Source organism: Bombus affinis, chromosome 7 (genome assembly GCF_024516045.1).
Source record: "Bombus affinis isolate iyBomAffi1 chromosome 7, iyBomAffi1.2, whole genome shotgun sequence".
NCBI lineage: Eukaryota > Metazoa > Arthropoda > Insecta > Hymenoptera > Apidae > Bombus > Bombus affinis.
Window position 1 is genome coordinate 11,525,007 of NC_066350.1, and position 13,618 is coordinate 11,538,624.

Genomic DNA, 13,618 nt, shown 5'->3' on the forward strand with positions numbered 1-13,618 from the left:
TGAATCTTCGAAGAGAAGATTTCTTTCTTTCTGCAATAAAAATCGTTTTACAATCGGTTATCGAGGAAACACTTGTCGAGATCCATAAATTTTCTACTTGACTACGTTGCAAACCGGTAGACGCGAAGGCAAGTCGGTCGTTAAATTATACAGACGCAAGAATTTCCGATAGGAAACAACTGAATGCACTCAGCGTGCTGTCCGCTTTGTATAACAGGCCTCGCAAAATGGCAACGAGATTATGGTTAATTAGTTGACCCCGGGAACGGTAGGGTCATTACAGTCACATATGCAGTCACGTTTCTGGCAATAATCGTTAGAAGAAAGAGAGGAAATACCGTGAACACACCGTATCAGATTAAACAGCGTATAATCTTTGCCGTATTTTTATACTTTGTTCTTCTTTTCACATCGTTTTCTTGCGTACGTTATGAAACTTGGTTTTAATCGTTCTCCGCTTAATCGACCAGAGTCGCGCAATTTACTGCTTAATGTCTGTCTAATTAAAATAGCGATCGTGCTCGACGGTCTATCACGGATATTATTATCGAGAGGGGTTAAACTTTTAAACGCGTGTGTAGATCTCTGCGCGAAGAAAAATCGTGACAACGTACGAAGCCATCCGTCGCGTCTGTCTGAATATTTTCGAAAGTGAAGCAGGAAAAAGGTCAGTTCGTGGCTGGTTCTAAGAATCGTGTCGCACCGTGGTCGTTACTCGTGCCTCTGTTTACTGAGAGTTCGCTTTTACAACCGTTAATTACCACCGTTGTACTCGTATTTCGGCCCGTTCCATTTCACGTCCTTCGTCTATCTTTCTCCTAGCTGTGTCGGCCGTTTTGCATCCATTGTGCAGCCACTGCTGCGAGTAATTGGTCCCCTAACTTGCAACTATTAGGCCTTGCAGGTATTAGAATGCGCTTCATTCTCTCACGATTAGACAACTTGCTCTAGGTTAGGTAATAGTAACGACGGTCGTTGCTACTTAGGCGCTGATCGAGAAACATTTCTTCTTCCCTCGGTGAACGTTTCTCGGATGTAAATCGAGCTTTTTGCTAGATCGAAACTTTCGATCATTAAGTTGAAAGAAAAGAAATCTTGTTCATAGTTCAGTTGCTATTGAATTAACGTAGCAACTGAAGGATCTAGCGAATTTAACGCTGTGTAGTTGGTTACTGATAAAGCCAAGGGAGCGATAAAGCGTATTCGAAACAGTACTTGTACGAGTCCCGACAACGACGTGGTAATTTACCCAGTTCCATTCTTGGACCAATTCCTTGTGCGTGCTGAAACCTTATCACGATATTACTTGTGCTTAATCGCTATCGGAGTTTTGTTACGAGAATTATACGTCGAACGGTTGCGTTCATTTGCCTTCACGGGCTACTAGAGAAACGTCAGCTACTAAATCTACAAGCGGGTCACTCTGCCAACGTAATACCGGAGTTAAGAGATTTAATCATAGAATGGTAAATGGAGCGTCGAGCTGCATCAGGAATTCCATTCTCTCCACTCTCTAACTTCGTTTAAAATTCAAAATTCTGAAGCCCCTATAAGCGTCTACTGTCTCGAAACCTTTCATTCAAAACCTTCGACTTCGAAATATCTTACGTATTTATTAATTAAAAGACGATTAAGGCAAAATATATACAGCGGAATTAGCGCGTTCAGTTTATTGTGGCAATCAGAAATTATTAGATTTATTCGCAAATAAACTTTCAGCTTTTTGTATTGTAGCTATGATTCTTGCAGCGAATATACTCTATGGACGATCGCGTTAAAAGTTAAATGCTTTCGTGCCTCGTTGGGAGGTAAACAAAAGCATGATGAATCAAGGGTGTTCGAGGCACGAACAAGTAGAGAAATAGGATAAACGAAGGGAATGCGAATCTTGCGTAGCATGTGGGGTTCTAATTTTACGTACGGATGGGTCGTCTTTCTCGATTCCACCTAACAACGGCCGCTCTAAAAGCAGTCTTTTGGATAGAGGCGTGACTGCGCGCCACGGTTCAAATATGCTCGTAGGTTCGCGTTTTTTCCACCGTAATATTCGTGGCGCTGTGGTCGACGATCGAGTTGCGCCTCCGAAGTGGAGGCTTTCGAACTTCGTGATGAAAGTTTCCTTTACTGTCGGTATAGCGGAGCACTGACGCGTCGGTAATCGTTGCGACAGCCGGCAAACATGCTATAGCGACGTTGCATTTTATCGAATGGGCGCCGTTTCTATTCGGGATCATTTATTTCGACAGGGGAAAAGGGATCTCTTTGATCGGACCGACTATTCCTTCGTATTGCGTGTACGAATATCGTAACCCAGATCCAATAAGATGATTTAAATTTTAATTTAACGTTTTTAATTTTTAGAATTCAAATTTTCTAGTAGATTGGACCATAAAGTATAACCATAAGCGCGTGCAATGTAAATACAAGACTTTGACCGTTCAAGACTAGCAACCGTTGAATCGAAGATTTTTTTAAAGAAAGGAAATACTTTTATATCTAATCGCTTTGTCGCATCAATTTACAAAGAATGCAGCATCATTTTTATCGAGATTAATTTAATTACGAAAACATGTAATGACAGCCAGGGAAAGACTAAATTACGAGATACGATATCAATTAAACGTTTTAAAGACTGCAAAGAGTAGTATAATCCCAATGAGATCACCGTTACGATACTCGGGTAATTATCTCATTGTTGCGATTTGAAGGGGACAAGCGTATGTCGGACGATTCGAGTTGCGCGTTTCTCCCCTCGGAAAGACTAATTGCACCCCTGCGGTCATCGGACCACGACACCTTAAACATAGCGGTTTTTCCAGCCGGTTTACGATTGACAAGTGTCCACGAATGATTCAATTAAATTTCTCCCTGGGGGAGGACGCAGTCGATCGATCCGCCGTTCCATTACAAACAAACACGTCGGACATTCTCTTCCTTTTTCGTTACGTCCCGCTGGCTCCGTTACGATTGGCAAACATCGAAAAGAAACGGCGCGTAGAATCGTTCCTTGCGTTTGTTACTTTTCCAATTTTCATCGAGATTAGAACCGTTCGTCGAGGCAGTTATTGAATTTCAAAAACCCCCACTGTGTTTTACCCGATTTAAAAATAGTCCGTTAGCCGTGTAGATCGACTTTTACAATTCGTTTTCTTTTCTGTTTGTTACAGGTGAGTCCATTGTTGTATCAAATTTAACGATTCCTGCGTGATCGATGGTTAAACGATGGATCAGACTTTCACCGTAATGGGGTATGCATTCAGACGTTCAGGTAAACCCCGGCGTAAATTCTAAACGCACGTTTTCTTTGGACATTAAGCAAACAACTTAATCGAACAACGTGCAGCTACGCGTGTTATTATCATGGCTGGTGGAAAAAGTAAAAGGGACTGGCGTTGTACGATCGCGCTTTCACCAGGATCCTGATATTTAGAGACGCGTTGGCGCGAGGATACGTACGGTGAAAATAGCCGCTGCGGTATCGGGCGGCCGTTTGACATTTATGCGTTTCGTCCTAATAAGCGTAACGCAATAAATACTCGACGGGATGAAACCCACCAGTGGAAACAAATTGCAATACGCGCGCGCGACTTCTTCTTCATCTTCTTCGTGCCTGCTGGCAGCAGCCGTAGCAGCCATGCAGAAACTTATTACGAAAATGACCCGTAACCGTGAAATAATGGTCGTGTCTTTTGTAACGCGAAATCACGAATGTGATTCCTTGTTTCCTACACGTGTACGATCCATGGATTTCGTCTAGGAGAGCGAAGGTCGGGAATGAGCGAAATGATTAACTGTCAGAGATAGATATAATTTTTCCTCGTTTCCATTGGATATATCATGGACGATAATCGTTAGGTCTATTTCTTTTTATCTCGTCAATGTTCGAGTATACGATCGTGGAAAGCGATACTCGCGCTGTTTTATCTATTTAATTATTTATTTCTCGATTTAAAATATCACGGGCAACAGCAACTAGATCTATTACGTTCCTTTTTTTTTTTTTTTTTTTTTTGTTCTATGTATGTCGAAGAAAACGTGGAAAGCGGTATCCATATCCATTTTATTTATTTATCTATCCCATTTTAAAATACCACGAGTAACGATCGTTACATCTATTACATTTTTTCTACCTCATAATGTTTGAGAATAAATGAGATGATCTCTTTTAATACGAAATATTACGGTTCATAATTATTAATAGATTTTTCCTATTTTAACGATATAAGAAAATACGTGGAAAGCGGTATTCACCCCGTTTCGATGCGTTGCGCAGAGTTTTCTCTGCGTTAATTGGTGTCAGTAACGAAATTCCTATAACGCGAAACTTTTCCTTTTAATGTTATTCCTCATGACGTGGTTGGTATTCATAGTACGCTACGCTTTAATATTCATTAATTATAATCCAGCGGTCTATTCGAAACAACCGCATAACCATTAGAATTCTAATATTCGATAATTGATTGCGGACGGGCAATCTATAGCTAATCGATCTCTCGCATTAAATTCAGTCGTTCGTAAACATATTGCAGGAAGAAAGCAGTTTCGTTATTATTCATAACCCTAGAAATTAAGGTCGCGTGGCATTATTTCAATAAGACGACGTTCTGTGGATCGTTATTGGAGACGGACGTCCGCGTCGCTTTCTTTTAGCCATTTCGCAGACGATTCATAGAGAAGCGTCGCACTTTTTAGAAACCGCGAAGCATATTTTCGACGTTGCATGAATTTTATGCGTGTCGGAAAAAGCGACTTTCTCTCCTGGCCAGGATAAAAATGTGTTCCGTTCCTTTTTTCTCATGTCATTAATAACAAACCGCAATGGTCCACTCGTTGAACAGAACAAGACGTTAAATCTTCGTCTGCCGTTAATTATCACTGTGCTACGGAGAAACGATTAATACCTACAACCATGGCAACGGTCAATTAACCTTAATTATGTTCGTTAATTGCTACGTTACTCGGACTTGTAGACTCATTACTTCGGCTGTTTATTTCTATATTTATTTCCATGAATATCGATATCAGTCACTTTTTGCGATTCCCGTATCGTCGTTTGAGAATGTTTAGTTTCGCTTTCCTCGATTTCTCCACGAATTTATCCTAAGGTTTTAATTCGAATCGTGGAAGCACGGGAATTATATCGGCTACCGTTACGGGGATTTTGCCTTTTTGTAATCGGACGGCTGTTTGTACTACGAGAAAGCGAATTATTTTTCTAACCCGGCGTCCTAGATTCGAGTTTAATCGTCTTCTTTCTCGTATATTTGTGTTCCAGCTTAAACGAACCCGATTGCTATCCAAACGTCGGGTTGAAACGGGTTCTATCTTTTTCTCACTAGTTCGGCTCCCCTATTTCATCGGCGTTAATCCGACTGTAGTAATTTCTGCTCGTTAAAACGGTTGCAAGCTTTGCTCAACGTAGAAAAGATCCTGGCGACGATCTTGAGTAAGGAGAACCGCTATTTGCGACAATTTCATCTGAAAGCCTTTAATGAAGTTTGTTGCTCGTTGTCAGATCCTATGTTCAATGTTCGTTTCGTTTAATTAATCTTACGATGCAATTAATGGAAGAATTGGAAACGGTTAGGAATTAAAAGCTTTCGCTGTTATTCTGGAAGAATTTGTTTCTCGGACCATTTTATATCCAATTTCATTAAACGTAGAGGTAATTGAAAGCGATCAATTCGATACTTTCCACAGAAAGTAATCCACCTCAAAGAAAAAATATTATACAGGGCTTTTTTAATACCTAGTAACACAGCTTTTATACACAGCTGGATTCTTTCTAATTTCAAGCAAACAGTTTTCCGATAATCGTTGGCAGAATTTTATTATGCACAAAGCACTCGCTGATTTAATTAATTTATGTAGTTATCTACTAACGCTTATAAGCGCTGTAGGGTGTACTCTATTTACTTGTTTTACTGTTACTTTACTTCGTTAACAAAAGTGCAAAACTCAAATGAAAAAGTTAAAAATGAAAAATATGCGAGATGTATAATTCAAGGATAAAAAGAGACCAACACAATATCAAATATGACACGTGCGATCTTATTAATCGCATTTCTTTACTTTGTAATACGTACATTCATGATATATTCTCGGTATCATTGAGTTCCTTTAAAAAGCAGTTGCGATAAATATGTAATATGTAATGCCTAGTTACAGTTCTTATCATTGATAGCAATAACGTTAATTTTGACTCTTCTGGTATCGATCGGTAACAGAAAAAAGAAAAAGGAGAAACAAAACAGAAGTTGTCATAAAGATATTGATCGAAATCGCACAAACCGTAGGATATATAGAAAATAAACATGTCCGGCCATCGGAACACTTTATTCTTGGTCCAGGACAAACAGCAGCATCGATGTATCGCGATATAAGACGCGCTATAAATTTCGATGAGAACTTATATCGAAGCTAACCGTATCTTTTGCGCGATAAGTGTGACAAAAGATCGGGCATGCACGGGTACCAAGGTAAGTTTCTCTTCTCGGGGGCTGGTGGATTCGAAGTCCGTAAATCACACAACTCGAGATCGTAATCGATCGATGGAGGTCCGCGCGGATGGAACAAATTGACCCACTTAACGATCGTTTCGTTTCAGTAGTATCGATCGCGAGGAAGTTGTATAGTAGCTGGTGTTCGAGGAGAGATGCCGTTTTATTGAGACATTACTCATTCCTCCCGGGTTGCACTTGTTACGTTGAGATGCACTTGCCGTGAAGGATAGAGGGCGCGGTCAAGGAATGTGAAGATTCCTCGTAGAAGCAGAGGCGCGCTTTTGATTAATGGCCCGGCTGGATAGTTTCTTGACTTTACGCTTCACGTGCCTATGAAATATTTAAGCGCTCTCTTTTCTCCGCTTTTCTTGTAGCTATAATTCTGGATAGACTTGCTTACCGTGGATTTCAAAGTTTCTTGCTCTCTATTTTTCTCCCTTGGTTCTGGTCACCAATCTGAACGATACGTTTGACATGCACGTCTACTCGAAACGACAGTAACGACGACGCTCTCTAAGTAAACCGTCATAATGAACCCTTCGCGTGTAACGAGTGTCATGCGAAATCAGGTCAGTCCTTCTGTGCAATCACAGATGAATCGAATATAGGTAGCGGAACGTAGCGATGTGAAACAGAAATTCGTTCGTCCGAACTCCAACTGGCTTTGACAAAACGTACCGTAACGATTGATATATTGCATCCATTCCTGTCTTTCTTCTTTCTTTCCCTTTTTGCGTCTTTTAGACGGCACGTCGGCTCGCAACGTTATATTTCTTTTCTTTATGCAATTCGATCTATTAACAGACAATTTCAAGTTAGACCCAATCGATAATAGACGGTATTCTTGCCCCTATTTCAATTTCCTAATTGCACATGCGCCGTGAAAGCATTCACGAGAGATAGGTCACCGTTTCCATACGACACGTACGTGTCTCGTAACAGCGCGGCTCTCCTTTCTCATACTTCGATTCGACCGACTAAATCGTTTTCACTTTGAGGCTGTCCACAATCGACACCTGACTTACCAACTTCTGACAGCAATTCCCTTCAACTTGTCGCATGCATTGGATATCGATAATATCGCGGGTTGTCGGTTCTCGCCAAACGTTTGTTAGTTCGTGCAAAGGGAGAAACACAACGGTACATAAAATAAAACGGAAAAACTTGCCTAGAAATTGATTTCACGGACTTTGAACGCTTGTTTGCACACGATGTTGTTTTACAAAACCAATGCGCAAGCGAAAGTTGACGTCGATGGAAAAAAAGCCTATTTACGTGTGTACTTTGGTCTTGATGCATAACATACGTAATTGATCGCTACGATTTCGTATTCTCGTGCGTTCCCAATAGCTTCGAAGCAGCAAGCTGGTGCGTGAAACGCGTTCTCTTTTCGCTCTTATACGCATTCCGTGGAATATATTCCGATGAAATTTTACTTCGTTCGGTTCAGCTAACGCCTGTATTATACCTTCTTTACTGCTTGAACATGACCGTTCGTGTTGTGCTGGGGTCGAATACCGGTTGGTTATGGATTTTTTTCTCTCTCGACGTATACCTTTTTCCGTGCGTCAAAACGAAACATGACTCGCGATCTACTTAAAATCGATAATATTCCACGGTTCAGTCGACGCCTGGCTCCTCGTTCAACTTACAAACGATAGGTGTCGGTATCTCAGGCACGATCCGAGAAAACATTGTTACGTTGTGGCAACTTTCGAAAGCATCTAATTAGTTATACTTTCAGCAAGCATCGTAACTAGGACAGTGCAATATGGCAAGATTTAGGAGGGTGTATAACTTAGCACGCACGTCATCGGGAATCTTATTTTATAGAGGATATCCCAGTAATCGTGGTACAGTCGGAGGAGGAGCGATTTTACGTGAAAGGATAAGTCGAAAATGTAGGATAACATTTTTCATACGACGTATTCACTTCCAAGAAAGCGGAGTTTGAAAATTTGTCAAGTATAGTTGAACGTGGGTAATTTTGGATTTAATAGGGTTGAATAATTGACGAGGTTATTCTACATGTGGAAACAAGTGAAAGGTGTTGAATAAAATATTTTCGTAGAACGATTCGTTTTCGATAAAATAAAATTTGAAGATTTATCGTAATTAAACATAGTCGGCCTAGTTCTTTTCTACACGAGGCTGTAAACGGAAAAGATTTATTCTATATTTTCGATTTATATTTTCACGTGGAATCGCCTGCTTGCCGACTGTACTATGATTACTGGGATACCCTGTATGTGTCTCTCTGTATATGATCAGCTGTTGTTCGTATTTCTATTCGGTTGCATCTCACGTATGAAATAAGGTTCATCGAAGTTATTTCGTACGTGGCGATTTTCGAAACTGGGACGGTGTACAGCAACAATAGTGAAGACTTTTAGATTGTTCTAGGGGAGATTCGGTTTCCTTCTTTAATCTGGTTATTTCGACGTTACACGAATTGCCAATCTTTTGGGTGTAATATTATAGGATAGAATAAAAGCTAAGTAGTTCGTTTAAATGGAAATACACTACTTCAAATAACTAGAGAATTATTATTATGAATATTTTTATTGGATCAACCAGGCACATAGAAGAAAACCTTAATTTTTTTATCTATGTTAAACACGAATTACATTATATGTACACCTACAAGAATCAAAACCAAGTAAAATTAATTTATGTTTAGAAATTTTCAATTTAATTAGAAGTTTCTGGTCAGGAAACTATTCTGCTAACACGTTAATATAATATTTCCCCCATCGCATAATATCTACGATCTATCCAATATATTGCTAAAACCGCTCCGAAAAACTTATTTTCCATCTCGCTGTAGCGTAGCTTATTCAACACTTAACTCCCCTTCGAGAATACCCTCGTAAGGGTGACTCACTACAGTTCGAAACTAAGCTAATCCAATTGCTGCGTAAGATAGCCATTCCGACCTACCGGATCTACCAAATTCCCCTATGCGTCTGACTCATCCACGGCTAGATCTACTTAACGTATTCTAACAAAGCCTCTAAACTTACAGCGCCCTAGTGGGTCATGTTTTGTCGTTGGTTTCTTACGAGCTGGTCGAGACTAGGACGTTGCCACCTAACCATAGAGCTATAGTGCTTGTTGATCATTCTACAAACGTCGGAACTTCGTATCTTTGATATGCAATTAGGTCTGCGGACTAACGAATGATTGTTTTTCGTCTAATCGTTGAATGGTGGTTTGTTGTTGTATACTATCTTTGTTGCTGTATACTTTAGGCTCTCGAAAGATGACAAAACGCAGATTAAACGCACCGTAATCTCCTTCTACGAGCCTAGATCCTGACCTCAGAGTGGTTATCGTACGCGAGGAACAAACGAACGTTCATCGCGAAGGTCTGAACCGCCGATCGTTCGGCACGAGCGAGCATTGTTCTCGACCTTGCGTTTTTTTAATCGCGTTTTTCAACAGGCTGCGCGAACATAGCGTCCCTCAGGTGGACGTAGAATATTTTCTTTCAACTATAGACTCGACACGATCGGTATCAACAGTCCTGTTCGTGTTTTATCTGACCTCAAATCCGATCCTCCCCAAACGTTTCTATGTGATCGGATCGGGCTTTGGTAGTGTTCTACTTTGTAGAGATCGTTTCAAAGAGAAAGTCCCGTCGAACGTTTTATTCTATATGTATAAAATTAGCAGTTCTTTTTTTTTTACTCCTTCCCCGCCAAGTTTGGAACAATAGAAGTCAGCTAGTAGAAACTAGCGCGTTGTAATGACAATGGGGGGACGGCAGCTAGGCCCGAGAGAAAGATACGGATCGACGGTGTCAATAAAGTCGGATATTATCTTTATGCTTCCCCGTAGTCGTAACAATGCTTCTCGTTCGCGTCGTTAGGCGTATTTCGCGGGTTACTGGGACGTGCCGCGGTCGTAAAGCCGTGCACGATCGGGACTTCCGCCGCGATTAGCCGGATCTTTTCCTTCAATTGCAAAAATTATTCGGTTCGTGGCTCGTTTGCGCAACAAATACGTTTCACAATCCGTGACTGTGTCTGCCAGCCCGTGTTGTTTCGTTCGATGCGCCGGAATCCCGTTTGGCATTCGAAGTACGATTCGACCGCCGAATCGCGTGTTTCCGTAGACGCGCGGAGCCATCTTTATCGTCCTGGACAAGAGGACATCGTTACGTCCTTCGTGCAATCAATTTGCCCGCATAGTCGAATTTTCTTTCAACGTATTCTCGACCAGACAGTTTTCTCTCGAAATATCTTGGATCTATCGTTTCGAATGTAGGCCAGATCTGGTTAAGAAATCTGCTTCCCCTGCTAAGACGACGTTTTTTATATTAGTCCTTGCGACCTCCCTGAAGTTTATGTACATGATTTTTAAGACTCTTCTCTCTGTTTAGCATCGTGGTATGTTTTTCGATAGAATTCTAGCATCTAAACAGGATCGTAACCTAGTTGTGGCTTTTTATAGGTGGCCATCTTTTCTGCATGTAAATATACGCAATCGTTACACGTATCAACCCCTCTACTATTTAAAATACCCCTTACTTCGTTTATACCGAACGAAACCCAGAATCCAAGATGAAATTAACGAGAAAATCAAGGTTGCTCTAAGTTTATGTTTCGCCATTCTGCAAACGTTTCGCAAATAAACCGTTGTTCCAAGGGTTGCGTTTACCGCAGTTGTCGTTGCATTAAAAAACAGGGAGAAATGTGGGAGTTCGGGGAATAAATTCGGATCGCCCTCTTTCCTCAAGGACGCTGTCGCGGGTAAACAAACGTTCACGCTCGGCGAAGATGCCGGTTCTTCTCTTTGGACGAGGGAACGAATCGGTGACGTAGACGTGGTCGTATCGACCCTTGTTGGTCGGGTGCTGGCTACCGTCACCGTGGCAACCCTCGCCCATTTCCTTTTGCATAGGAGAGACCGTGTACCGCCAAGACGTCGCCCCGTATACGTTTTAGCCACGCAACTAGAACAACGTCTTTCCGACTGGCTTCTCTTCATTAGCTGTTAGAACCATCGGGCGCTCGAGCACACTCGCGATTTTCACCAGGCTTATCGCTACTACTCCACGGTACGTTGAATTTTTCCTCTCGAGGTATTCTTCTATTTTCCCTAGTTCTGTTCCCCCATGCGGAAATGTTGAATTGGAAATCTGACTTTGGAATAGAAAGGTAATTTTCTTAGAGAGGTCGAGATGTCAGACACTTCCTAATAGTCTGGTTCATGGTTGGCTTCAGGTAATGTAGTGAGGTTGGATTCTAGATAGGTTTTTGTTCGATAAATACAATGTAAAATAATGAAAAGTGTACTTAAGAATGGGTAGGATAGCAACGTCTCTGAGATTAATTGAATATTTTTAAAATTCTCTGTCTTTTATTGATCTTCTCAATCTTCTCTATCTCAATCTTTGAGCGACTCACTTTTCCAATCATAGAATCAATTATCGCATCTTTATGCTGTTAAATACAGTGGTTGTTTGAAAGTAAACATTATTCAATCTTATTTCAAATCAGAATGATGAAATTTTATTTTATCTTACATGATAATTGCCGAACGATATTGAACGATTATTGAACGATAATTGCCGATTATGTATTAGGGCATGGAGGAAACGTATCGTTACAAGAGTTAAGAATGTCATACATACTATATATATTCTTGCTACGTGCAGTCAAATTTCCATATGACGTAAACACCGCTCGTTATCAATAATCTAGCACAGACACTCTTATTTCTCAATCAGTCGTCACCCGTGCGAATTCTTGATCTCACGGAAAGCGATAATTTCCCAGGAGAGGGAACCTGCCAAGTAAGATGCAGGGAGATAACGATGCAGTGAGATAACGATAATGAAACAGACAATGAGTAATCCGCCACAGTCAGCAGAGCACAGAGAGTGTACTCGTTTTCTAGCACACGATCATCGTTGGAGTAAGCGAAGAAGAATGTGTAATTCGAACCTGTTAATGATTAATATCTCGAACGTGTTGTCGAAGGACGATGGATTATAAATTCTATAGCACCGCTAACGAAGTACGAATTACTACATTGCTTTTGTAGCAGCTGTTCGATAAAGATTACGATTTAACGGGGTAGCTGAAACGATCGCAATTTGCCAGGATGGACACGGAATCGGCCCGATGATCTCTCTAATTGAGTCTCGAGCTTCACCAGTGACCCGTATAATCGGTCGATGATTATTTATCGTCGAGCCACGAAGGTAGCAGAAAATGTCGACCGTGCCGCGGGCAAAGCATCCATCTACAATCAGATGCGATCCATTATTCACGACATTGTACCCCGATCTATAGTACAGTGTAGCCGAACTTATCGTTCGATGCATATTGCAAGTCTCTCGTTCATTGCCTCACCCTTAGCTGGTTTCTTCGCAAACGTCCATGGGAATGTTTCACTGACGTTTCTGACTGCCTCGTACATTGTTCATGCAGGTAAAAATGCTCCCGTGTAATACTCGTTTCAAGAAAACAGAGGATAAGTCACGTCAACCGCGTTAACTTCTTGAGATTACCTTTTCCATTGAAAACGTGGAATAGGAAAGAATACACGAACCAACTTGAGACGTGATTTTATTTCGTTGTATATTTTAAACATACATATGCGGGATTGAGAAATTAGGTGTATGGGTGTGATGACTCACGCCACTTCTTTTTAATAAATTTGTATCAATTCTCAGATATTTATCGATATATGATGCAATTGCTCGGCCAATCAGGCGTATCAAACTTATCTCCATATAAAGGAAAGTTCGAAGGAAAGAGATTAAAGAATAAAATTTTGCTGTGCTCGCTGGTCTAGAATCTAAATTTACTGGCTCGAAATTTTGATTGCACTTGCCAGATCCATTATAGCAAAGAAGCGATATTTCATCTTCGAAACAGTGCCAAATTAATACAATTTCAAGTTGCTTGTTTCGCGATTTAAATTTGTTGGAAAATAACTGTAAGGAATCTATAGAATAATAAATTTTATTAGATAGAACTACCTTATTATCTTTTCAAAGTTTTCGTTTATTTGTCACAAATAAATTTCATTTATGAATCAAAATCGTCAAGATTATGACTCAATTTGCTTAAAGAACTTTGCAAAACCTGCGCGTAACCAAA

General features: G+C 40.7%; 1 protein-coding gene across 13 annotated transcripts in view; it reads left to right on the forward strand.

Moving 5' to 3' along the window:
- Positions 1-13,618, forward strand: part of LOC126918944 (MAP7 domain-containing protein 1-like) — a 197,569-nt gene that overhangs the window by 34,166 nt on the left and 149,785 nt on the right. For 2 of the 13 annotated variants that reach the window (XM_050727544.1, XM_050727554.1), the window contains exon 1: positions 3,208-3,268. The exons of 10 other annotated variants lie outside the window; for them this stretch is intronic. In XM_050727544.1, coding sequence (XP_050583501.1) covers positions 3,223-3,268 — 46 coding nt within the window. In that variant the 5' untranslated portion in view covers positions 3,208-3,222. Of the gene's footprint in view, positions 1-3,201; positions 3,269-13,618 lie in introns of those variants that run through there. One more of the 13 variants, XM_050727548.1, reaches the window with a different exon arrangement.